The 26,460-nt window shown below is 43.6% G+C and overlaps 1 protein-coding gene across 36 annotated transcripts in view; it reads left to right on the top strand.

Annotated features, from left to right (window-relative positions):
- Nucleotides 1-26,460, top strand: part of Zbtb20 (zinc finger and BTB domain containing 20) — a 766,528-nt gene that overhangs the window by 702,787 nt on the left and 37,281 nt on the right. For 18 of the 36 annotated variants that reach the window (XM_075962725.1, XM_075962754.1, XM_075962775.1 and 15 more), the window contains 3 exons: nt 12,609-12,709; nt 14,720-14,771; nt 20,701-20,888. In XM_075962725.1, coding sequence (XP_075818840.1) covers nt 14,752-14,771; nt 20,701-20,888 — 208 coding nt within the window. In that variant the 5' untranslated portion in view covers nt 12,609-12,709; nt 14,720-14,751. Of the gene's footprint in view, nt 1-12,608; nt 12,710-14,719; nt 14,772-20,172; nt 20,336-20,700; nt 20,889-26,460 lie in introns of all 36 variants that reach the window. The other 18 variants (XM_075962896.1, XM_075962892.1, XM_075962913.1 and 15 more) reach the window with 2 other exon arrangements.

A 26,460-nucleotide genomic window follows, 5' to 3' on the forward strand; every position in this document is an offset into this window, starting at 1 on the left:
TGCTCATGAGAGAAGTGCAAACCCATGAATGTAAATATCCACACACACACACACACACACACACACACACACACAAAGAGAGTAGTTCAGGGACAGTGTGTGATGCTATATGTCCTGCATGGGGAAACACTGAGGCCCTGTTTTCAGTTCCTTTTCACTCCCTGGAAATTTATACAATAAATAGAGCCAAGAAACTTTGGAATATACTCTGGTGAAATATAAAGGAGATGAGAAAAAGTCCTTTGAAACTCCAATTTAACCAGTGCAAGCGAGCAGCCAATGCAGTGAAATAACTGTCTCCTTTGTCCTTTGGGTTTGATGTTTCTGTACACTAGGAAAGAGTCAGAGAATATATCTGCCTTGTGAATTTGGAGCCTTTACTGTTTCAAATACTTTTCAGATGAATGTTTATTTCCTGCACTTCCTTAAACAAGTTTAGCTAAACATATTGGTTGTGCCACGATGCATGATGATTCAATACATTACAAAATACAGTAAAATCAATTGGGCCATCCCCTCTCTCCCTTCTCCCCCTCCTGTCTGTCACACTGTGTGAGGAATTGAGAGTATGTGTGCCTATGTGCTTGCATGTGTGAGTGTGTCTGGGAGGTAGACAGATTCCCTACCTGGAAATGGCTTGCTATTATTAGATGTTCAGTTACCAGGGGTTATGTAAGACAATTGAAGCTCTGTTTTTTAACAGAGACATGATTCATGCTGCTTGTAGTAACAGTAACCACCTCCGAACGAGACAGAAACCAGACGCAGACAAAGGCTGGAGAAATCAATGCCGACTCCGTGCACCATTCTCCTGATACCCTCTGCCTTTCAGTCAGGGCACTTAGGTTATCAGGAAAGGAGGCTCCTGCTAATTCTGGACCTTTTCTGTCTCCGGGGACTGCCGGATAAATTCATGTGTCTGGAGCTAGGCACAGGAAAAAACAGACTTCAGGAGCAGTAACATCCCATCTTCCTCCCTAGGACCTTGCCAGGATTCAGACACTCCAAGCAAGGAACAGTGCCCGCACCTGTGCTAGGCACGGGACTCTTCGTGCCCTTAAGTTAGACGCATAGAACTTGAGTGTTGGGCTCCTCCGCTCTCAGAACTTCTCCAGGCGATGCTTTCTGCATGCCATTGAAACAAAGAATGAAGTGGTATTAGAGTTGGTTGGTACCCCTTTAGTACAGCGTCTCCCCAACTTATAGAAGACACAGACTCGCTTCTCAGCCCTCACACAGACTCAAGACCCTTCCCTGCCCTTCAGACTACACCAACTCCACACTACCCATAAATTTGCACGTCAGCCTCACAACTGTGTGAGACAGGCAATGTGTGTCAAGACCACTTTTCAGGTGAGAGCGCTCAATGTTTAATGGTAGTGTTCTTTGTCCGTGATTTTATATGCGTGTGTGTGTGTGTGTGTGTGTGTGTGTGTGTATTCCTAGCTGTAATCTTACATATATCAGGTTGGTGACCTGACCAGGGTCACGCAAGTCCTCTTTGCAGATGCAGAGAGAATTACAGATCTTGTTCTCAGTCTGGGATTCTCAGGTTTGCTACAAAGTTCGGTTGTAACCAGAACATTTTTGAAGAAGAATTAAAAATTTAAAAGGAAAAGAATTTTCTGCTGAAAACTGTGTTTTAGATTACACTCATTTGCCAGGCAGCTGAAATGCCTCCCCTCCCCTCCCTATCCCAGGCCTTAAGCGTCTCATCTGTGGATCATGAAGGGAACTCACTCTTAAAGAAAGTAACCATGCAAGCATTCCTGTGTCTGCCCCAGTGAAGTAGAACGTCCCCAGCAGTGTCTCCCCGTCCCTACCAGTGACATCCCAGAAAGATGCTAATATCCTTGGCTTTACCCAGACCCTGGAAATAAATTACTTTGGCTACAAAAAGAAGCTGATTCCTGACTGCCAAAGCCTCCCAGGACTCAGGAAAGAGCAGCCCTGCCCAGCTCCAGCCCCACAGGCTGCCCTTCACTCCCTCTCACCTATGTAAGCCACCCCAAAAGACAGCTATGTGTATAGAAATGACAGAGAACTGTCTAGCCATATAGTCTCATCAAGCCAATAACCCCACAATAAAATTTCGTTTTGAGAAATACTATTATTAATTACTAGTAATGACCAGCATCATGATACAGCTTTAAGACTTTAAACTATGGACTATACAGAATTTCATGAATATTTCTGCTATCTCACATGTTGTTTGCCTATTTTAAGGTAAAACATTATTAAACATTCTCATTTATAAAATAGTTTTTAATTAAATCCTCTGTATTTTAATCAAGAAGGGAAGTGAAATACTTCACAGACTATATTTCATGAGTACTTACTCTTCTTATAAATTATGAAAGTCGTCTGTTCCCATAGTTTTTTCAGAAAGAAAGCTGTACTCTTCCTGCACACAGTCAAACTCCCTGTTCATGCACCCAGAAACTGTGTTTCTAGACCCAGCCTCAGCACAAACTTACTATTAGGAATTAGGTTAGGTCTCTACTTCAGATAACATCTAATCTGTAGAACCCAGAGTCCTTTGCTATCTGGTTTCTCTGCACTGGCCTAGGAAGGCCTGCCCTGGGCTATCTGTGTGGTGGCAGGAACCAGTTTTATGAAAAGACAGAACTCACTCTTTGGGGGTTTTGTATTGTGCAAGTGACTGCCTGGCTGCCTTAGCTTGCACAACCCAGTGTGTCTCCAGACTGACTGGAGGTGAAGGCTAGTATATGGATGAAAGGTGGCAGAGAATTCTACAGACATTTGCTGCATGCCCTGTCTTTTATTTTCATCAGGTTACCTTGATTTAATGATCATAAAAAGAAATTTTCCTTGGTGTAAAAGTGTGTTCCAGGGCTTCCCCTTCATGGCTTGTTTGCTGTTCCGTATTCTGTTATCCTTCTCTCTGTGTGGTATCAACTATGGCAGAGTCTTAGAGCCAACAACAACAGGACAGCCTTTTGTGGGTCTAGTCATTTTCAAAAGCCTAAGAGACACACAGTGGCATTTGTAGAGGCAATGGCAATAATAGTAGATGGTGTTTCTTTTCAACAAAGTATACATTCTACCTGGGCCTTTACCATCCTAAACAGTCCCTGGATGTTTAGGCCTCAAATAACTATGGCAACCAATAACATAGTTATGACATCCTAATTTGTGCAGAGGCCTGCAGTAAGTGTTGATGTTTCAGTAAACTATGAGGAGGCCTAGAGGACTGACACACTCCCAAATGTTACAGAAAAAAAGACAGTAACAATAACTAGCTAAATGCTAAGTCAGTGTCAGGGGTCAATATTGGGCAAGGCATTCCTTACAAGAAGGTTTTATAAGGAATATGTCACTTCCTACAGATCTTGAGTAGGAAGAAAGTTGTGGTACAAAAGGAAAGGTGACAATGATGATATACTGTTATTTCCAAAATGGTGTGTTCAGAAGCTTAGGGATACAAATGTGTTATCTTTCTGACCCCTAAAAATTAACAGGTTAATATAAATGGAGTATTAACAGAAAGACCCTATATATAGTCACTCAGTGACTTTCACCATAGGGGAAAAAAAGCTTTCCCCTAGTTTTCCTTGGGCGTTTTCTTAAGTGAAACAAAATTCTATTAATCTAATAAGCTTGGGCAAATATAGATCCTCAGCACCTGTCTCCGTGTATTTGGTAAGCATACGAGAGAGAATAAAGCATTCATGGCTTCCTAAATTTCTTTGACCAAAGCATTTTTAAGATTTTTTAAGTAATTGTTGGGTGTTTCCTTGTGCAGGCTTGGAGGCTGTGGAAAAGCGTGAGCACGAGTGAGGTCAGGTGTGGAAGTTCCGGTTCTGTCTTTCTAACCCAGGGTCCTCGGAAGCTTCCTCCGAGTTGGCAGGAGTTGCTTTCACAAACTGAGCCATTACACCAGCTCAACTTTTTATTTTAAAACTGCGTTAATGTGTGTACATGGGAGCTTAGTCTGCATGTATTTCCAAGCACCTTAAGTATGGCTGACGCCAGCAGAGGTCAGAAGAGAGTGTGGGATCCCCTGGAACTGAAACTCCAAATGACTATGATTGGACTTACAGAGTCTGGGACTTGAACCAGGTTTCTCTGGAAGAGCAGCCAATGCTTTTAACATTGGAGCCACCTTACAAAGCTTACACACACACCAACCTTTTTCTTTCTTATGATGCTTTTTACGGTACTAGTATTCTATATACTCACTCTAAGGCATACCACCTTAAAGGATTTGGAGATCCTTTAAAAGAACTGAAAATCAGATGAGAAATTATGTTGTACTGATCAGTGCTGTTGAGAATGAGCATACCATTGACTGCAGAGAAGTATCAGTGATGAAACCAGTAGGCACAAGTGAGAACTGGAGAGGAGAGCCTAGGAGGGGAGGATCAAGTGTGGGGAAGAAAACCAGAGGTGCTTAAAGGAAGCTAGAGCCCGTAAACTTAGCCTGCTGCTGCGTGTGACGGCATAGCAGCTGTGCTCATCAATTGAGAAAGAAAACAGAATGAACAGGACTTGGCAAAAGTCAGATACACTAAGGTTTGCACATGGAAACAGTGGGCAGGGTTGGAGGTCCAAACGGAACAGGTAGAGGGGACCTTGCACCAACGGCAGCAGCAAGCAACAAGTGGTAATCTTGATTCACATGATGAAGAAATTAGCGGGAAACCCTGCACATCAAAGTTGAGAATGAGAAACCTGAAGGTTACCAAGGACAGAACTCAATGGTCAGTGATGGACTGAGGTCAAATTGAACAAAGATGCCTAGTGAAAACAGCAGGAACCAGCCATTAGCATCCTAATGTCCTAAAATGGTGAAAAGTGGGCTCTTTACATGTTAAGAAAGGCAAGTTTAAAGCTAGGGTTGGAAGAGTTGAAGTGACATGTGAGACCTCAAAAAAGTAATTTAAAGAGAGGATAAGGGCCAAGTAGTAACTGAAGAAGGGTAATGAAGGCCTGTGGAAAAGAAGTGGTGTGGTGGACCAGAGTATAGCTCAGTGGCAGAGCATCTGCCTAGCGTGCCAGAGGCCTCAAACTCAGTCCCTAGCATGTAGGGCAGGGGTAGTGGTGGTGATTTAGATTCAAGTGTTAATGTAGGGAGGGCATGAATCAAGTGTGGAGGGTTTTAAGAAGTACAGAGATTCAAAAGAAGGCAGTAGAGACCCCTGATGGAGTTTCTAACAAAAGTCTATGGTGAGGACCCCAGATGAAGAGGACAAGACTGAAGGCAGGTCAGTGGGTTAGAGGTTACAAGCTGCTATATGCTGCACCTCAGGACAGTGTGATTAAAACCTGATATGACATCCTTCTTTGCTCCTGTCAGCTTTGTGGTCTATGGCAAACAATCATCTTTCCTAAACAACCTCAGCTTTCTTGTCTATGTATAAAATACTTTGAAGAGTAAGACATGAAGTTAAACAGTGAATGAAAAAGTATATTTACCATGTGATAGCATTTAGTTTGTGGTAACCAAAATTGTCGCCAAGGTGAGGGAACAGAAAAGGGAAAGTGAAATTCTCTTAGAGTGTGTGATCTGGACCAAAGCTACTGTGATGTTTCCCAGTACTTGTTTTTCCAGAAAAGTATAATGGTTAGTTCAGGAAATATACAAGTGACAATACATAAAAGAATGATATATCAGAAATCTTTCTGGCCCAAAATCATGCATCTGTTAGGATCCTTATGGGGCCTGTGACAGGCTCTCTAGACAGGAAAGTATCCCTTAAAATCACTTAGAAGGGAAGGGATGGGTGTGCTGTAGATAGGTTTTCATTCAAGCCAGAAAATATCATGACCCTGTATATCACCTGATCCCCAGTTCTCTTGTTTTAAATAAGAATGAACTACCTGGAATACCAAGACTTTGGTGATATATAACTCTTATTAACAGTTTGTAAATTATCAAAGACAAATCAGGGGTCTCTATGGAAAAAAATTAACATAGATTTACTGTGACAAACAGTCAGTCTGTGATTTCACTCTCTGTTGGCAGGGCCATTTCTGGGGTCTTTGAGCCATCTGAGGTATTTCTCTTGGGCACAAGTATTAACTGGTGATTAATTAATGAACTAAAATGTAAAACTGGAAGTGGGTCTCACAGCATCAAGAAGCTGAAGCTGGAGTTTCTGCTCAGTCTAGCCATGCTGTCTTTTGTGCCTTCCTTGTTTAGTGATTGTCACCGGTTTCCATCAGTAGTGACTTGGGAATTCATTCCAGGTAATTAGTTAAAAAGTTAAAAGTCAAATAGATTTCTTAAACAAGTTTAATGGCTTCCCAGGGCGATGAGCTATGTAGTTCCACATTTTTCTTCTCGGGAGGCTATTACAGTTTTAAGAGATCTTGAAATCATAAAACTCATCCTTTCTTTTTACAAATGAAAAGTGCGATCCACCTAGAGGTCAAATATCTCACCTAAGGTCATCCAAACAGTTGAGAATTTTCATTCCCCTCTCTTACTCCTTTGAATTCTCTTTGAATCTCTCCCCCTCTCTCTCTCTCTCTCTCCCTCTCCCTCTCCCTCTCTCCCTCTCCCCCTCTTCCTCTCCTCCTTTCTCTTCTCTCTCTCTCTCTCTCTCTCTCTCTCTCTCTCTCTCTCTCTCTCTCTCTCTGTCTTTCTTTCCCACCCCTTCCTTCCCCCCCCCCCACACACACACTGGACTCCTCAATACTGACTATCTCTTTTCTTGCATTTCCCCTTATGCTGTGAACTCTCTTGTGCCTCAGAGTCTGAGCTCGTGCGTCTGTGCATTAGTAACCCTCACCACTGACTCACCACTTCCTTTAGAGGGAAGAAATGAGGGAAGTAGAACAATTTTAAATTTCCTGTGATCTTTGAGACAGCTTTTCTACACCTGGGAATTGCTGTTAGACAATTAAGGTTAGTAAAGCTCATTGAATTTCTCAGAGGAAAGGTGTTATTTGAATTATTACTAGATAATTATTGTTAAAAATAACAATAATGTAAAAATGGGAACGTGGCATGTTTGAGACATTATCATTTTGAAGTTCCAGAAAGTGAGGGAAGTTAATGGAGATCTAGAAACAGTTGTTTGTTGTTGTTCACAGAAACCTCTGAAATTGTAATGTCTGATGACTGGCAAACTGGCCCAGAATCAGAAGCCATGTTGTTCAGCTGAACTGCTCCCTCGAAAACAAACCCCTATTAGAATAGAGAATGTCAGGTGGAAAACCTGTGGTACCCAGACCTGTAGCATAAGCATCACCTGGGAACTTACGGAAACGTAGAACTGCAGACTACACTCAGACATGCTGACTCAGAAATCCTGATTTGTGTGCCAGTCAGAACTTGAGACTGATAGAAGACACTCCCATCTCTAATTAGAAAGAGATTGGGAAGGAGTGATGCGTATTGGTAGTTTCAAGGCCAGTTCCTTCATAGTGACTCTGGACTCCCAAGGAAATGACTCCCTGTAGGGTCATAGCAGGAACCAGCAATGCACTTGTGCTCTGTGAGAACTAGTTTAGAGTGACAGGAACACGGAGTCCGATGAGGTGCCTGCAGAGTCTAGCCTCGCTGTCTTCAGCTTTCTCATCAAAGACTTATTCCATGAGCTCACTGAGTCATTGTCCCTCCTCCATACACTCAACATAGCTGGGAAGGTCAAATGAGAATGTTTTCATATATGCAAATGGGTGGTCCCTGAGAGAATATAGATGTCCAGTAAATAGTTGCTATTGTTTTCACTGTGTCGTTTATGTCGGCTTCCACCCTGAAAGTACTCTTCCACTGTATGTTAGTTTGGGGATCTCTGAGCAGTGAGGAGCAAAAGCCACAATGAAATCAGCCCTCAGTAGACAGTTCCTTAGGTGACATGTGGCACTGTGTTCCATAGCTACTCTGAGCCAGCTTCCAAGGCAGGTGTGCCCAGATGCCAGCATAGCAGCAGCTAAAAAAAAGTGACCCTCTGCCTGTTCTGCATCTGACACCATCAAGAGACATGCTGGGGTCCGAGTGTGGACTCTGTAGCCCAGTGGTGATGCAGAGGCAGAGAGAACAGCTGGAGCTCCAGCGTGTGGGTGGAATCTATGGTACCAGCAGCCCCTCAGAATTACCTTTTAACCTAAAAACTAACTGCGCTGGATATGGAAGTCATTAAAAGAGAATAAATATGAAACCCTATGAAATCACTTTCACTGGGTCTTTTTAAAAGTCTAACTACCCTTTAAGCAATCAAACATGATGGACCACACAGTAGCACTGATTAATAGACCCTCAACTGTGTGCAGGCACCTGAGCGGAGAAATAAGGAAATAGGGATAGAAGGTAGTTTGCCAAAAACTGGAAGATCATAGCAGCAGGATGTGAAGGAAAGGGGTTTGATTAAAGGACAGGAAGATTATGCCTCTGTTTAATTATAAATTTCACACTTTTAGTAAACTATTATGTGTCCTGAACATGTACATTTAACTAATTATATAGAGGATATCTGTGTATTGCCAGGTAATTGTTCACTGCAGTGTGGGAGAATATTGATCAGTGATTTTCTTTATTACCATAATGTAGTTGCCAGGAGATGAAAAAGAAGATAGTTCAGTGTGGCAAACTGTTAATAATCTCTAGCCAACAATTTGTTAGAAAGAGCAGTGAACAGTTTCTGGACCCAATTTTGCTGGTAATGTAGCTGCTAAGGCAAATGGATAATTCATAGCACCTCTTCACTATACAGCCAAAAAAGGGATTGATGGATATTACCGTCTTCTTCCTCTGCTGGGCAACAATGAGTTGGCAAGGCCTTGTGGTACCACAGAGTCTATAGTATAGACTGATGTTTAAGAGGAAGATCTCCTCACCAGTGAGAATGAGGGCTAGCTCCTAGAAGCCCTGATCTACTTGCCATGGTAAGCACCACTATCCCAAGACAGTTGTTTTTGGTTGTAGTTTTATTTTGGTTTGGGTTTTTTGTTTATTTGTTATGTTTTAATTTTTCATTTAGAACTAAGAAAAAAATGATTCTGTTTGAGGTCAGGAGAAATGGAACAAAAAATATTTCTTCTATTTCTGGAAAGAAACAAGGCAAGAAAATGAGGGGTGACTTGGGGCAGCCATCTGCACGTTTCTAAGGAGAAAAATAAGTGCAAATTTAAGCACATCCAGAGCGTGAAGAGTGAACAAAGCTAGCTGGGAAAAGAAGTGTTAATGCAGCAAGGCTGCCAACCGGCCATAATGAATTTAACCCTAGAGTTACTGTAGCCTGTTTCCAGCAGGACCTTAGCTGATGTGCGAGGAGCCTCATCCTAGTCTTCAGTCTGCATTTATCACTCCAGTGGTATTTTCAGTATTAACATAATTATTACTGCTGGTATATTAGAAAAATCTGCTTCTTCACTTTTATGATCCACTTTCATTTTAAGGTGTTATTGAACTATAAAATGGTATTTATTTGCTCTGTTTGTTGACGTTAATAACTGAAACAAGTTTGTTATTTTTGAAACATAGTATACCAGCAAACTCTCCCTATCTCTAGTCTGGTCTTTTGGTCTGGTCATCACTCATGATGGTCTGGTGGGCTTATTGGCATTTATCAGGCACGGATAGATATTTAAAGACACAAGACCTTTTATATCAGTTATCCTTGCTTAGTTGCTAACAAAGCTAGGACTTTGAGAAGTTGTTTCCCTTAGTCTTCGCATAGGCGCATGAGGACAGTGGAGTAGATGAGCTTCCAAGCCCTTTCAGTTCATCCTCAGTTTCTATGCCTTCTAAGCAAGATTACTTATTCCTTTGGAATTCCACTCAGCCAACATCAGTGGAGCACCCATCCATATGTAAGAAATTGTACTCTGGAGGTAGGAAAAGAGGAATGGTCCATTTTCTACACACCATAAAAGGACATTGCCAACACTCTATAGCCAAAGACAGAGTCACAAGAGCAAAGCTCAGGAAATGCATTGGACCACAAGTCTACCTAATAGCAGAGACTTCAGGAGAAAGACCCAAGGATACACGGATACAGGGCAAGCTGTCCATGTTTAAGCTGCCTAGAGAATGTACAACTATGTGGAAATATGATTGGCCAAAGGAGTGTGACCTAATGGTGGTAGACTAGCACAGAAACCCAGCAAGGCCTGTCTGTTCAGATTCTTGCCGGCCTCTCTGTGCAGCATTCCTTCTACCTGGGTATGGACAGGACCATTCCTTAACCTGAGGTCTGAAATCCACTTCCAAACAAGGTACGCCAGAACATTATGCCCTGTTCCTACGCCGAAAGGCAAGGGAAGATTAGAATGGTATTTTTAAGCTTTGTGATCTGCTCTTAGGAAATGGGTTCTCATTTCTATCTTCTGCTCTGCAGAAAAGAATCTCTTAACTTCTGTGACTTGCATTACGATGAGAGGAGGCAGGACAGAGGGGGACAAGAAAGGGTCAGAGAGAAAATTTGCTTCTAAGGCTATTTCTGAAGTGTCCACCCTGAGATATTGTCTCTGATTTTCAAGAATAGGGAGAGAAATGATACAAATGGTGATTGGAATCAGTAGAATATTTCAAGGGATCCTGCAAATCAGTGCTTGAAGATTCAGGGGCATTTATTTCCCTTTGAGAAACACTTCCTAAATGAGGTGGCATCTAATGGCCCATAAGGAAGCTGTATATAGGCACTGGAGTGAAAGAAAAATGCATGAACATGTGGGAAAGAGTGCAGCCTTGCTGATGTAAAGAATGAACTATCGGATCAAGAATTGAAAATTGGATCAGGGCCTCCGTATAGCATACTCAATGTCAAATTGAGTCACTTGAATTTAATGCATCAAACAAAGGAGTTTTGCACACAGGAGGAACACATTTTTGGGTTGGTGCTCTAGAACACTAATATAACCATGGTAGAAATGTCAAATGCTGGTGTAAAATGAAAAGAAACTAGCAGAATGGAGGCATTCAGGAAATGTCCTCTGATGTTCTGGCCGCAGGTGGTAAAGAGGTGATGGTGTTGGGTACCAAAGACAAATAGATTGAAGAAAGTTGGCCAGAGGAAGAGCTGCGGACTTGGCAGCTGACTGGATATTGAAATGCAAAAACATCAGGATAAATCCTCAGCTATAGACAAGCCATGGAGTAGAGGTAGCACAAACTCTGAGGTTGCCACAGATTTGGAGGAAAAAAGTGAGGTCTGTCTTAAAATTTCTAACTTTAAAGATGTCAAGTTTCTAAGAATTCGAGACCCTGAACTGCTCATCTTTTCCAAGGGTCTCCTATATCCAGTGTGCACAGTGGGTGAGCACATGGTGAGTGCCCTGGGCACTGGCTGATTTAAGAAATGGGGCTGTAGAGCTACAGAAAGAGCTGGAGACAGACAGCACTGTGGACTCTCGGGGAAAGTGCTTGTTGAGGTCCAGGCAGGTTTTCTAGACCAAGCCTGTGGGGTAAAATGTTAAAGAATTTACCTTTCAAGGCAAGAGGAGAGGGAAAACAAAGTAATGGACACAGAGCAGCAGACTGGAGACAAGAAGACAATCAGGACAAAGGCTTGCCCAACCACAAAAGTGGATCAGTTTCAGGGTCAAAGAGGACCCTGAGCAGAACAAAAGGCAGGAATGTCAGGGTTGAGGGGGCAGTGAGCTGGAGGCCCCTGCAGACGGATCATAATCTACATTTTCTAAGACTGTACTCCCTGGGGTTAAAGATAAAGAAGGGAGACTCTTCAGTTCTCTGCAAAGGGAACAGAGAGAAGGCAAGAATCCAAACCAGGTAAGTGGCTGTCTTCAGGCAAAGCAACGCCTGACTAGTAGCAAGGGAGAGACTGAAGGGAGTCAAAAATACCAGAGCTGGGATACACATGGACACCATGCAGTACTGCTCAGCCTTTCAAAAGAAGGCAGTCACAACCTGAGTGAACCTGGAAAACACTAAGTGAAATAGTCCAGGCCTAGAAAGATAAACATAGCATGCTCTCTCTTAGAAATGGAATCCAAAAAAGTCAAACTCTTAGAAGCAGAGAATAAAATGGTGGCTAACATAGGCTATAGGGATGTTCAAAGAATACTAAATTTTATTTAGACATTTTTTTAGTCTAAACAAAAATTTTGTTCTAGACAAGACATAAGTTCAGAGATTTTTGTTTCCCCTCTTTTCCATTCTCTTCCTACAGGCAGCCGCTGAGATTTACAGTTGACTGCCTGCTCTAAGATAATTAAAAAAAAAAAACTATCACCACAAAACATAATATGTGAGGTAATAGATATGCTAATTAGCTTGATTTGTCTATCCCACAATGAACACAAACCTCAAAACATCATGATATCATTATGCTATATGTCCCACAAATATGTATAATTTGTGTGGGCTAACAACCAACCAGTATGTGTAAAGCGTCAGAAGAGTTGCCTGGGCCAAGTTGGAACAAGGCTGTCCTCAGTCTCTCTGGTCTAACCTCCACTCAGTTTCCCAAAGCTGCTTTGCACTGCAAGGATACTCCAGTGTCTCAGACCATCCCAGCAGTCAGCAGAAGCACCGTGGGAAAAAGATGCAGAACCAGCCGCAGTCATGTTTCCTAGTTTATCTCTTTCAAAAACCATTAAATAAATGAGCAAAGAATGCTGTAATCATGACCTATTCATTTAATGACCTTGTTTGTTTTGTTTTTTGTTTCTGCTAGATGCAGCCGCTCTCTGTCCCCTGCCCCAATGAACATCTGCACTAGGCCCAAGCCTTGGAGTGACTTACCTGAAGAGTGACACCATTTGTCTGAAATCTATTGTAAGTACCTTACGCCTCCAGTGAACTAGTTTACTTTAATTGATGATGATGATGGTGATGATGATGATGATGATGGTGATGGTGATGATGATGATGATGATGATGATGATGATGACGACGACGACAAACCACACAATTGCAAAAGCAGGTACAATTACAAGTAGCTTCAGCCTTTAGATGCACCTTCATCTCTTAGGTGAGCAGTCCCAATACCCGCAGCTGTTTTCAGCTACCAGCATTCATTGCACGCATGCCCAGGGTAGTGTCCTCTCCCATCTCTCTCCCACCTCCTGGTGGCTGCCTCATGCGTGCCTCTCCCAGGACGGTGGTAGCTCCCCTCCCCGTGTATATGCTCATCGTTTGCCAGTCTATTGAACCTTGCAGTTGCTTGTGTTTCATGTCACCCAGGTCAAACCTCTGAGGCCAGCTTAGCCTGCCTATGCCTACCTGATCTCTAGGACACACCCCATGTTGTTGCCTCCTTGCAACTGTAAGCAGCCAGGGCTTCCTTTTGGGACTCTAGGCTCCTTCCACCATATTTCTAGCCCATCAAGTCAGGTCTGCTCTGCCCTCTGGATGCATGGCTCTGTGTAACTGATAGGATTCCTTGTACACATGGCATTTCTGTAGAAATATATCCCTCACAAGGAAATAAAACAGGGAAGGAGAGTCAATATCCACAGGCAACTAATGAAAATTTACTAACTAATCATATTAAAACTAATAAACAAATATATGCTTTTTTTCCACGAAGAAAAGCCAGAAATTTGAATTGTTTAGACGTTCTGCATGCAAAATAATTATACATTTTAAAATGAAATCTCCTTTTAATTGGACTTACTAGTTTTCCTGTACAGTAGAAGGCAGGTAATGGGATGGTGATTTACCGAAGTCTCTGTTACTAGAAAATGCTAAACCTGGGGGGCTAATACTCCTCTTAGGTTCAGGAAGGACATTTCACATTCATATTACCTAAGTCTTTAGCTATTCTAGCAGACCTCAAACCCAAAGAAATGAAGCCAGAGTTTTGTTTTGAGTCATTTTACCTGTATTGCGTTTGGTTTCTTGACTATTGATGATAGCTGCTGTGTAGGTGATAGACAGGCCTTCCTAGCCAAGATGGGCAATGAAGGGCATTGAGGAACGAGTGCTTACAGACATGAGAGAGGACCATAAGTTGTTTCCTTTGCCTATAATCACACAGGGAACTTAATTGCATAATTTATCCTTATGTTCAAGCACAAGGAGTCCCTTAGAAAGCCTCACATCTGAATAGTTTCTCACATCTGAGTTTTGCTTCAACACAGAGTGATGCCTGTGCCAAGAGCACAGTCACGCTAGGGTATAGACTGGTGTCGAGGTTTGCGCAGAGTCCTTGTGCTGCAGAGAACGCAGGCCTCGACCTAAGAACTGGTACCTGATCTCTCTTGGAATTGCAAGGAAATGCCCAGTCAGCTGTTTTTGCCTCAGAGCGGTGTTTCATCTTCCCCTGGGCCCGGGGCATGGGCAGGTTGGCTTATAACCCTAGCAGTGTCTGCTCTTCAGAGACTGCTTCCTTACATACATGAAAGAAAATAGTCACCAAGGTGGGAACAATATAAAAATGGGAACTTGACAAAAGTGGGTCCCTTCCTGAGAGCTGCCAGGGCTCTGCACCTGTTCCCAAAGTTTGAGAGGTGATGGTTGAGGCGAGTGCTGGGTTTTCGCACATTACCTGCACACGTGCTCAAGCCTGCCGGCTTCCCCTTGCTGCGTGATCACGAAGTGAGAGGATGTGTATAGAGGGTCTGGCATGGCAGAGATGAGTGTGTCTACTCCACTAAAACTTGCTGAGCCTTCAGTGGGTGCCAGACACTATTCTGGGCACTGGGATGTAGCAAGGAACACAAACAAATCCCTACTTGTGAGCTTACATTCAGTTTCCCTGCTCTATAAATGACAAACAGACAAAATAGGTACATAGAAGCTAACCAAGGACTGATTTGATTTTATTTTCCTTTTTCCTTCCAGAAAGTATAATTGAGAGGAAAAGTGTGAAAGAAATGCAAAGGGGAAACAATAGGTATGCAAATGAATCTTGCCACCCCACCTCCCAGTCCCTGTCCTCGCGCATGACCCAGAGGCGTCTCAGGACTCCAGTACCCAGGCTCACCTGTTCTCTAGCTTCCCTGAAAATCAGGCCTAAAGAAGACTTCTGTAAGAGTGTGAGCGCCCACCCTAGTGCCATCCTGACTCAGTGCAGAAATGTGCCCGCTCTCGCCTTCCAGTTCCACTGCGGTAAAGATGAGGTCAACAGCTCTCCATTGCTGCTGATCTCTGGTGCTTCTCCATCGCTTGAGAGTGTCCCTTGGTCTCATCCACTCCTTGGGACGCAGCTCCTTCAGCAAACTCCCTTCAGTTAGAAGCTTTACCTGTAGCTGGGCAGTAGTGACACACACCTTTAACCACAGCACTTAGGAGGCAGAGGCAGGAGGATCTCTGTGAGTCTGAGGCCAGTTACGGAGCTAATTCCAGGATAGTCGAGGATGCACAATGAAACCCTGTCTCAAGAAAAAACAGGGGTGGGGGGGCTTTACATGTACCATTTATTTCCTGCCAGGATCCCGACTGCAGTGAGGAAAGACACTGAAAAATATTGTAAATCAGCCCTGCCAAGAAGAAGGGGGAGAAGAGATTGAGATAATAAAATGCTTTAATCATGAAAACATTTTAAATTAATGTGAGAATACTGGGCCAAGTTGTGAAAGGATAAATTGTAAGAAGGCGTGATAAGCAAGAGTTATGTAGGTTGGTTTCATGAATAGCCTATAGTGTTCAGGCCAATGGGCCACTGCAGGCCAAGTGCAGCTTGCTTGACCCTCAGCTCCAAGGAGCCCTCAATGCAGCCACAGCAATGATAGGCATGTGTGAACAGGAGAGGTGGGGGGGGGGGGGCGGGCAGTGAGGCCAGGGTGGAAAGAAGAGTTTGCTCGCTACAACAACAATCCTTTTGCCCTTGCCCCTGACCGAGATATTCAAAAGATGACTGCAGTGGACACGCCTTACTTCCACAGCTAACTGAACACCACAGAACTACTATTTTCCAAAAAGCTCTCTCAGAAACTACTTGCTCCTGGGCCAGCGCTGTGCTAAACACAACCTGGCTTTTCTCCTTTACTCTTAGCCACAGCCCACAGCTGGAAGGTATCACTGTTCCCATTTTACGGATGGGGAAGATGGAGACTCTGAGATGCAGACTAACCTGCCTTGGGCAAGTGGCTGCTAGCTGGTGGAGCTCAGTTTTCCTAAACCCCCTCCCCAGGTGGCAGTAGTCCTTTACTTCCACCCCACCCTCCCCAGACACTCTACAGTGTGAAACAGAGGAGGGAAATAGTTGCTACTTCCAAAAGGCTGATCTAAATGACTGAGTGATTATTTATGAAAGGGAGATTCTGAGTAACCCTTTCCTAGCCACACAGGCTGCTAAGTGGGAAGCTGTTCATGTGCAGGAGAGGGTGTGAGCTCACTGAAGGGAGAGAATTGGGAGAGAGAGAGAGAGAGAGAGAGAGAGAGAGAGAGAGAGAGAGAGAGAGAGAGGAAGCACTTGCCTCTCCACAGACCCTGGAGACTGATAAGAGCTCACGCAGATAAAATATTTATTTTTCCATATGTTGCAGAAAGCATTGCCATCTCTGTATGTGTGCAGTATGTGTGAAGGAGTGTGAACTATATACATCCAACAGCACCATTCCGCCTAATTTCCATGCATTTAACATGCTTAATACCTAGCAGCGTATCCATATGTTTTAATGCATCTTTCTTTGCACAAACAATATGGTCTAGTTAGGCGAGAGCCAGCATCCTCCACAGCCTTGCTCACTGCTATCTTTCAGCCCGAAACTTTCTGTCAGGACCAGCACAGGGAGAGTTAAAACACAGAAGGTTCTGCTGGCTAGCTCGACTGCCCTTCACCTTAAACCGCCTTCCTATTTCTTGAAGCAGCCTTTTTCTCATAACAAAAATGTTCACAGTGGGGAGATGAAAATGTTTTTGTTCTCTTTGGACAATTGGGACATGTTCAGTCAGAATGTCAGCACTGACCGTTGAAAGGCGGGTGCCTGCGGCCACACTTTTTTTCTTTTTCTTTCTTTTTTTTTTTTTTTTTTTTGAATGCAGAGCTCCACCAGTGTGGCGGGAGGAAGTGCACAATGATTGGCCTGTTTTTCTGTGGAAGTGTTCTGGGTACACCCAGTTTTGCTTTGCATATATTTACGAAACATCTGCCCCTTTCTTGTTCTGAAGTCTTTCTCTGTCACAGCCCCCTTCCCCTTTCCCCCGGGTTTTCTTTGTTGTTGTTGGCCTGTCTGACTTTTTCGTTGAAGTTTTCATTTTCCGGATGAGGGGCCACCTCATAACAGTGTATAATTTTAACAGGGAGGGAAAAAAAGAGAGAAAGAGAGAGAGAGAGAGAGAGAGAGAGAGAGAGAGAGAGAGAGAGAGAGAGAGAGGCGCACAGCAGGCGGGGGAGAGAACAAACTTGAAAGAGACTGAGAGGCCAGAAAGAGCTTGGCAAACCAACCTTTGGCATGGTGACCAGGAGGAAGGTTCTGGTAGGAGTTTGTTCTCTGAAATGCTGCCTGGAGTCAGCCAGTGTGCTGCTGCCCTCTACAGGTTCCAAGGGATAGTACAAGCTACAAAGGCTTGTCCAGACACATCCTCAGATGTGCCATGTTTATACAATCCTTTTTATGCAACCAAAGAAGGCATTTTCAGTTAATTACAAGAGAGCTTGCTCTTTCCTCCTTAATAAACCACAAACTGAAAAACAAAAATGGGTCATAGAACAGCACCTGTGCGTGTCAGACAGATTGGTGTTATGTGTTGCTGTTTCTTGGCTTCAGAAAAAGGAGTCTTTCCAAAGAATTGTGAAAGAGGTTAGGGTGGTAGAGGAAATGTTCGATGGCCAGTATGCCGTGCTCTTGTCTGTGACTGGAAACAGCCATGGTAAAAGGACAACTATAGTGAGACTAAGCAAATGAGTGAAGGAGCCGGGTAGGTGGGTCTTGAAGGGGTCCTTCTTGCAGAGGAGGCTACAATGCCTCTGTGCCATGGACAGACATCCATGGTGATCGTAGACATAAGGTGAGGCACAGATATCAGGCAGGTATCAAAATCCAATTCAAGACAAGAAGCAAGGACGTAAGCAGTGCAATTTCTCGAGGGTTAATTTAGAGTCATTGGGTGGTTTGGCAGCACTGGGGCTTGGAAAAGAGCACCCTTAATTCTCCGAACCTCATGTCTGAAACTAGCTCAGGCCTTGTCTGTAAGCACCAGAGGTCATTTTCTTTTCTGATACATGATAATGGTCATTGGTGTTTTGTCCCTATATTTGGATGAATTACAAGGACCAGCCACTCTTATTAAATACTCTTCATGTAATCAATGAAAAAGCAGCCAATCCAGGTTGATTCCACTGCTGCATAAAAACTAGGAAACTTAATTGAGATTCAGACTGGGACTAGTCTCCAAGTGTACTTGAATTTCAGCTCTGTTTAATTCCATCAGCAAACAGCTATTGAATGGCTGCTGTGTATAAGTTGCCCTGGTTTACGGTATAGACTAAAGAAAGGGTAAACTCTGGGAGGACAGGACCCACACTGCTCGGCCCATAATCTGTGTAACACATCGCAGCCATGGTATTTGTAAAGTGAATGTGTGAAAGAGTGAATGAATGAGGCTAGCAGAGCAGAAGGGCAGAAGGAAAGAAAGGATGAAGAGCAGGAATATATCGATAACTAAAGTATTCCCCTTCCCACAGAGAGGTCATTTTCTCCTAGAAGTAATAGCATGTAACTAACAAGATGAGGGTTAGTGAGGAAAACACGAGTCCTGAAAGTACTGAGAGATTTCAGGATGACACAGAGAAGAGTCATCCTTGCTGAAAGAGGGAACACACGGCAGCATATCATGAAGCTGGCATTTAATAAGTGTGAATACGTCTCTTTTCATCAGGCAGAGAGGAGAAAAGACTGATCAAAGCAAGAACAGTGATGAGTAAAGTTGAAGAGCCCAGAAAATACATTCCAGAGCTCTGGGAATGATAAGCAAACTCCAAGATGGCCAATGTATAGGACCCGTGAAACAATGTAGAGCAGAGAAGGAACTGACCTTGAATGCCAGGCTATCAGGACCTGTAGGATTTACTGATCGGAACGCAGCAGGACAAGGGGATTAAGGGGTGGTGAGCAAGATAGTGGACACCAGCATCCTGGACAGGGAACAGACTTGAGAGGACTGCAGGGTAAGCTGAGGCCGAGGAAGGTGAGCACTGCTCTTGGGGCTTCTACAGCAGACCACACTGCAGGAAATAGACACATCAGCAGAAGCACTGGCTCTCCCAGGGGAAAAGGGGGAGGGGGACCTTGGAGACTTTGATGTTGGATGCTTTCTTAACCTGGTAAACCAGAGTAGCAAATTCTTGGGGGTCCCCGGGTAGGCATGGGATTCAAAGGTTAGTCCCAGAGTTGCCCCTTCAGCAATGAGACTTGTTTTTTTATATGTTGGCTTTCTCCACTTTGAAAAATATATTGGAAAGCCCCCTTCCCCCAATTCTAATCTTTACCATGCTATTTCTGCCTCATGCCCTCTGAAGAAACAGATTTGATTTCACAACCTGTTGGACTAAAAACACAGCATACTAATCATAACACCATATTCTGCGAGGGCAGATTTGACTACCCAGTACAACACATTTCAATACGAAATATTCTGTATACAAGTCCAATGCCATGCTCATAGAAACAAGGAGAACATGGAAACATAGCGACTTACAACAAATTATGTCCCACACATAATCTATCCAAAAAGAAAAAAACCATACTCTCTGGTTACATAGTGATAGAAAAAGACACAAAGCCACAGAAACTGGGGACGTGTTCAAGGAGGAACTCCTAATCCCTTTTTCCTGGGGTCTGGGGTCCATCTGCTCTAGATGTTGATTTGCTAGTTACTATCGTTGGCATTGCCATGGGGAGAGGAGCCCTGAACTGACTGATAGCTGAACTGTTTCACTTTCTACTCCTGACACTAAATACCACCACCACCTTTCTCCTGCTCAGCAGCAATCTCTTTCTCACAAGGCAAAAGCCATTGGCACTCCTGAACTCCCGGGAGCCTGGACTAAACCTAAGAACAAAGAGCAGCTTAAGGCCTGGAGGAATAAAGAGGAGGGTGAAGAGTATGTATGTGCTCCTCCCCCACTTAGCTGCAAGAACCTGAGCTCTTCCCAACCACTCTTCACTTTCTACACCACCCCTCTCATCTGGACAGCCTGCAGGTCTAGGTTCTGATTTGAATTATGAATTGACTTAAAATAAAACTAATAGGAACAGGAAAGTGGGATACTCCACAATGTGCTCCAAAAACAGACTTGAAGCTAGAAGGAACTTTGTAGGGCCCTCTAATCTAAGCCCTTTATTTTGCAGATGAGGAAACTGACGCCCAGAGAGGTGAAGTGAGGTGCCCAAAGCCACACAGCAAGTTGCAGGCACAGCTAGTACCGTAGCTCAAGTCTCCTGACTCCCAGTCCATTGCTCTTCCCATTACTCCACGGGCCTGTCTCTAAGCTTCCCGACAAATGCTAGAACGGTAAACCTCCACAGCATTTTTTCCAGACCATGTTAAAGCTCTAAGAGGGACAGGATGCTTTCTTGGATAATGTCAGCCATACGTAGCTCAAGCTGTCTAAAGTTCTGGGACAGGGTCTTTTTATACAGCCAACAGAGTCCAAATGTGGTGCTGTTTGCTTGGCCCATATGCTTTCATGTGTTCCCAGTTAGGCCATTACTGGAGGGAAAAAAACAAGAATCAGCTTGTTTTAAAACAAGGGACATACTGGACTCCCTCCCATCCCCCTTCAGAAAAAAAAGTCAAGTTATCTTTAACAGATTCTAAAAATGCCTTTTCCCAAATATGCAGTCAGTTCCTTCAAAGGGCCCTTTGTTTATTCTCAGGAAGAAACCCAAGACAGCTGAAAACCAGAAGGCATCTGAGGAGAATGAGATTACTCAGCCGGGTGGATCCAGCGCCAAGCCGGGCCTTCCCTGCCTGAACTTTGAAGCTGTTTTGTCTCCAGACCCAGCCCTCATCCACTCAACACATTCACTGACAAACTCTCACGCTCACACCGGGTCGTCTGACTGTGAGTACGCCAGTGAGGTGACCGTGTCTCCCCAGTGCCTGGCATGGGTCTTCTCCCCGCCCCGGGGTTCCGGCTGTTTTGTATTCAGAGCAAGCTGTTTCCATTTGGTCTTCCAGAGTAGCCAAGAGTAACATGGCGCCATTTTGATCCAGCCAGCATCTATATATTCTCAAAGCCAGAGTATCTTTTAAAGCCAGGTTACCAGGCATTTGGCCTCGAAATGCTGATTAGTTACATGGGTCACATTCTCTTTCACGAGAAATTCACAAAAAGAAGTTGTATTGCGGCTTACTGATTATTCTTGCTCTTGGTAACAGCACTTCTACCATTACTAAATGGAACAACCAAATATGGACCTCAGAAGGCCAGTGAGACACAAGGAAACAACCATTTCCAAATTACATAACCCGAGTCAGATTTGCATTAGTTATTGGAGTCTCATGTAGCTTGGCTGAATTTCGGTCTTTCCAGTTTTTAATTTATTTTGAAGTGGTTAAAGGATAGCATACATTTACAGAAGAAAAGAGAATGGCTTCCAAGAATCCAAAAGCCACCCAGACTTCTCATAGCCAATAAGAACACAGGTTAAAAATATTTTTTAATTAAAAAAACTGCCTATGGGCTAAATTTGGAAATGGGCACTTAATGAGAATCGTCACTATTGAAATCACTTCTTTGGTGTTTATTTTTGCCATCTCACTAATCTAGAAGTCACTTCTTAAATTCTATTTTAAGAAAGTTGATAAATCACGTTAGAAGGCTGTTTTTCGTTTCTCTAGTGTAACCCAGTACTTGAGAGAGGAACACATGTGTTGACAATACCAAGCCGAAAAAGTATTCCGTTTAGCTTCAAGATGCCCAACAAGTCTTCTGAACTGATCTCTCCACAGGGTGTCTGGTAACAGGCAGAGAGCTGGCATAATAGAGTGAGTTAAATATACCAGGAAAGCTTTATTTCCCAAAAGGGCTCCATTTATCCTGTTCCTCCAAGACAAATTTAAAAAAAAAAATCTCCATTAGGAAATCTCTTGCTGTTATTTCTCTCACAGAATAAATGTAAAATTCTGCAAGGAGGACGAAGGGTGAATCTGGGCGATTCCCTCCCCCACTCACTTTGCCATTATAGCCTCTAGACAAGGGATGTGAGCTGGGGCAGGGGTTGGGCTTCAGCCACACTCCAGCTGTCACTAGAAAATGGAAAGAAAATGAGATCTGAGTCACTCAGTGCCACGTGATCTGTGCAGCCAAACTTGCCGCTTCTGTTTCGAGTAGAGGGCGGAAGCAGGGACTTTATCCCAGGGACCATCATCATAGTCACGTCCATGGCTTTCTTGCCTGGAAGTCTCCAGCCTAATAGTAATTACAGGAAGAACTTGAAAATAGCATGGCACAGTGCCCCACAGACATGTGTCCATTGCCCCTGCCCACCAGGAAGGTGGCTTTCCCTCTGGTGAAAGGCTGGAGTCTCAGTGTGCACCTTCATCACCTGGCTTCCCGCCATACCTATGGGGAAGATTGCATGGGATGGCCCTAGCCCAGAAATCCGGCATGAAATGAAAGCCACCGTGCTCCTCACACTGTACTAAGCATCCTCTGGCCAGGCCTCACTTGCCCTGCTAGCCTGGCATATGTGGAAGGAACAGCAGGAAGGTGCTGTCAGTACAGTCCTGGGGAAGCCGACAGAGTGGAGCTCAGTCGGTGTGTGAATGCAGTTGGAAGGAGACCGAAATGGGAGGAGAAACTTAATCTCCGCTGTCTCGAAAGTCACTTTGATTTTGCCATTAAGATGTGTAAGTCTTCTCCACACCGACCTGTTGTTGAAACGGATTCTACTTCTCTCTAAACATATTTAGATTGTAGTTTGTCCTGATTTGAGCCTACACTTAAAGGAAGGTTGTTTTTAGGAAAGATTCACAGAAATCTGTCCATTTGGAGATTGCCTGAGAGAAGACAGGAAAGGAGTTTATTTTAAGCTGTTAAATTTTTTGGATGCTCTTCTTGCATTCAAGAGGATTTTTTTTTTTACTTTCAAATGTCATTCTTGCCATAGATTAATTTAAAAGCCTAATTTCTTTAAGGTAAAATATTCAGTTCCTATTTAGAATGAACAGATTTGGGGCATTTAAAAATAGTGTCCTTGACTTGTTAGTCTCTTTAACTTCAGGAACATTCTACCAGTCTGTGGTGTTCCAGGCTTTCACAAGTGCTTGAGTTTTCATAGCACCTTTTTATTTTGTTGTGTGCTTAGCAAAATTATTCTTAGTCATGGCTTCCTGTCCGTCAGCATGATTCTTCCCAATTTACGGATGAGAGAACTGAGAGAACTGACACCTCACCGAGGCAGGATTTGCTGCAGTGTGCTCACGTGGGTGCTGACAAGTGCTTACCAGTTTGCTCTCATTCTGATTGTCCAGAACTCTCTGCTCAAAGTGCAAAGATGGTATTCCTAGCTATGAACCGGCATCTTGGAAGTGTGTGGCTACTCATAATGGTGATGTGGTTATAAAAACACAGGAGATAAATCATCCCCGCAGAAGAGAAGTCAGCTCGGCCGTAACTAGGAGAGGTGACGAGCCACAGTGCTTTTGCATATACCCATGGAGAGATGACCATTCCAGCACCTTAGCTGATCAGTTGGCTATGTAACCTGCTGTGCCGTGGCACTTCCGCCTTGGCCAAAGATCCTAGTGCTGTCCAAAAGCAGAAGTCGCATAGTTGGATAGGCTTTGCTTCCGCGAGATGCTGTTGTTATCTTGCCACAGAAATGCATGCTGTTTGGCAGTGCACTCCTCAACACAATTTCCTCTCAGCAATATTCTACCATTTCCACGGAGCTTGTCACCTCTACACCATTTCTGAAAGCATAATGATAAACAGCTTCAGATGACGATAATAGAAGGCATTAAGCTGAATTTGGGAAGAGAAGGGGTGCAAGAGCCCTCGGTGTTTAATAGAGCAGTTAGCCCACCAAACAGGCTGTGTACTTCAACAGGACAAAACGGTGTCAGTAGCACAGATGAAGGCCTCCTGTCCTGACAACTGTCAAGCTGTAGCTCATCACATCGTACTTGTGAGATAGAAGCGACCAGAATTTTTCCTTGCATATCTCTTCCATCTTGTTTCCCCACCCCAGACCAGGCTCCTTCCCATGGAAGGAAGAAGCATTTCTCCCTTTGGTGGCCCTCCCCGCTTCTGCTGGAGGTCTGCACTAGTTCCTCTCGTCGGAAGCTGACATCCGTGGTCACTCACCTTCCAGTGTTTCTGTGCTGGACTCATCAGACTGTCTAGTTCTTGTGTCCTTGCCAAGATGCATTTATGCATTAACAGTTTTTATTTATTTTTAATTTAACCTTTACACATTACCAAACTGTTGCGTGGGTGGGTTTAAGTTTAGCTGTGTAGGTAGCATGGTGCTGCTGGGGCTGCCTGCTGTCGAGGAGACTGTGGGTTCTTCTTTTCCTGTCTCCTGCCTGCCATCTTCCCTGGTCTTCTCTCTTTCAACTCTTCCCTTCACTCATGCAAGGCCCTGTGATTAAATTTTTAGTACACTTGGATCATTTTGAACTTTTAAGCAATTTCTGAGAGAACAAAACAAAGAGGATTTTTATGGCAAACTCCATTAATGCCACATTAAGGCTGACATTTTAATTACCCCCAAGTCAGGAAATGCAAAGTTCAGGTTCCCACAGCAACAGAAACTGTCCCCTTGAGTGCCGAGTGCAGCATCACAGCAGACTCTTTCTTTCATTGCGTGGTTACACAACACCGGCAGGAGAACATTGTTTTTAGCCATGTCTGTGGAAAGAAGCAGCCTTCACCCTTTGTGGCTCGCTGGAACTCCAGTTGAGGATGTGAGCCTTTAGTGCCCCTCCCCAAGCCATCTCTGTGCATTATCCTGTAACGGAAGGCATGCTCTCCATGTGCACACAGACAGGATTAAAGTTGCTGTGGGGACATTAACTCTGGTTTCCGGACTTCCGTGCCAGTCACATTTAAACCATAATGTTGTAATTTTTGGCATGTAATAAATGTGCATTTCATGTACACAGACAGAAAGAAGCATAAAATGTATTTTAAAGAGCAATTAATTACTAACTTTGTGATTAAAAAACATTTGGTGCATGTTCCTTCCCATTTAGCATCAGCTGCTGGTCTTAGCCAGGCCTAATAGATGACATACTGTGTCCCATCCTGGATCTCAGATGTACTTACTGTATGTTCCTGTTCTTCTAGATAATTAATTCCTTAGAAACGCTGTAGGGGAAAACAAAATGGAAGGAATATGCAAGCATGTAAATAGGGTAAGGGAGACTTTGAAGGAAATGATTCATTTCTGCAAATAAACCTCTGAGTCCCTGATAAAGAGCCAGAAATCTGTAAGTGGGTGTAGACAAAGGTTTCTGGCCACCTTGGAGCATCTGGTCCTGGGCCTTAAGAACAACTTGAAAGCAGATTTTCCCTCATGAATTCCAGGCTTGCCCAGTGGAGGAGTGACTTTCCTAACTCCTTAGGCTTCAGAATTTAAAGTTATTTTATTCTCTAATGACCGGAGTGTATTTTCAAACTAGTGGAGGTGGGGAGTTGTAGGGAATTCAGGTAAAAGGTGGGCTTTATAAAAGAACCTCTCATTTAAAGAATAGTGTTTTCTTCCTGTGCATATTAATCTGGTTGACCCATTTGTATTAGAGAAGGGCATGTCTCAAAATAACTGAACGGGATTGTGAGTAAAAGGGATCATTAGCAATGTGCCGCGATGGCATGGTCTTTGAAATGCAAGTGCTTGGTTGTGTAATGGAAATTAGGAGACATAAAAATTGTTCTGGAAAGGTGTGTGGCTTAAACCCCAGCCCAGCCTTGGGGGAGGGGGCGGGGGGGATATGCTCATTGAGGATCCTCCTGCTACTTGCTCATTCTTTCCTGTCATGCATTCCTTTTTTGCTCAGTTTGGTTGCATATGGTATTTAACCTTTAAGAAAGAAACTTCAGTTTTTCAGGGCTCTGATTTGCTGTACTTGGGCTGTCTCTAAGTGTGAATGCATGTCTGTATGAGTGAAAACTGCTCAAGCAAGTTTGAAGGTCTCTCTGGCAAATTTGACTGCGTGTTCAGAAAGTTTCCAATCGGAAAGCTGATTCAGTGTAAAACCTTCCAAAACCTTCCTGAGGCACCTGTTCACATGGAAAGATTGGGTTTCTGTTGGAGGTGCTCAGAAGGCAGTGTTTGTAACTGAAGATCTCTGGGGTGCCAAAAAATGAAAACCATTTTGGCCCCAAAAAAACCTCTATAAATGTTCGAAATGTATAATCAAACAAAGACTTCATTTGGATTCTGATGCGTGTATCTCAGCAGATGTGTCTAAACTAACTGGAATCCCACGGGGGCAGCTGAACTGGATTTTGGTATGTCTTGATAACTGAAAGAGTTATTCTTAGACTTTGGAAGGACAAAAATGGTCCATCTGTGAAGAACCGTAATAGAGACATGGCAAAAAAAAAAAAGCACCCTCTGACAGAGATATTTATGGAATTTAGGACAAGTTGGACAATCCTGAAAACATTTTGGGGTCACACTAAT

The sequence above is a fragment of the Microtus pennsylvanicus genome, chromosome 1 (genome assembly GCF_037038515.1).
Source record: "Microtus pennsylvanicus isolate mMicPen1 chromosome 1, mMicPen1.hap1, whole genome shotgun sequence".
In the NCBI taxonomy this organism is placed as follows: domain Eukaryota; kingdom Metazoa; phylum Chordata; class Mammalia; order Rodentia; family Cricetidae; genus Microtus; species Microtus pennsylvanicus.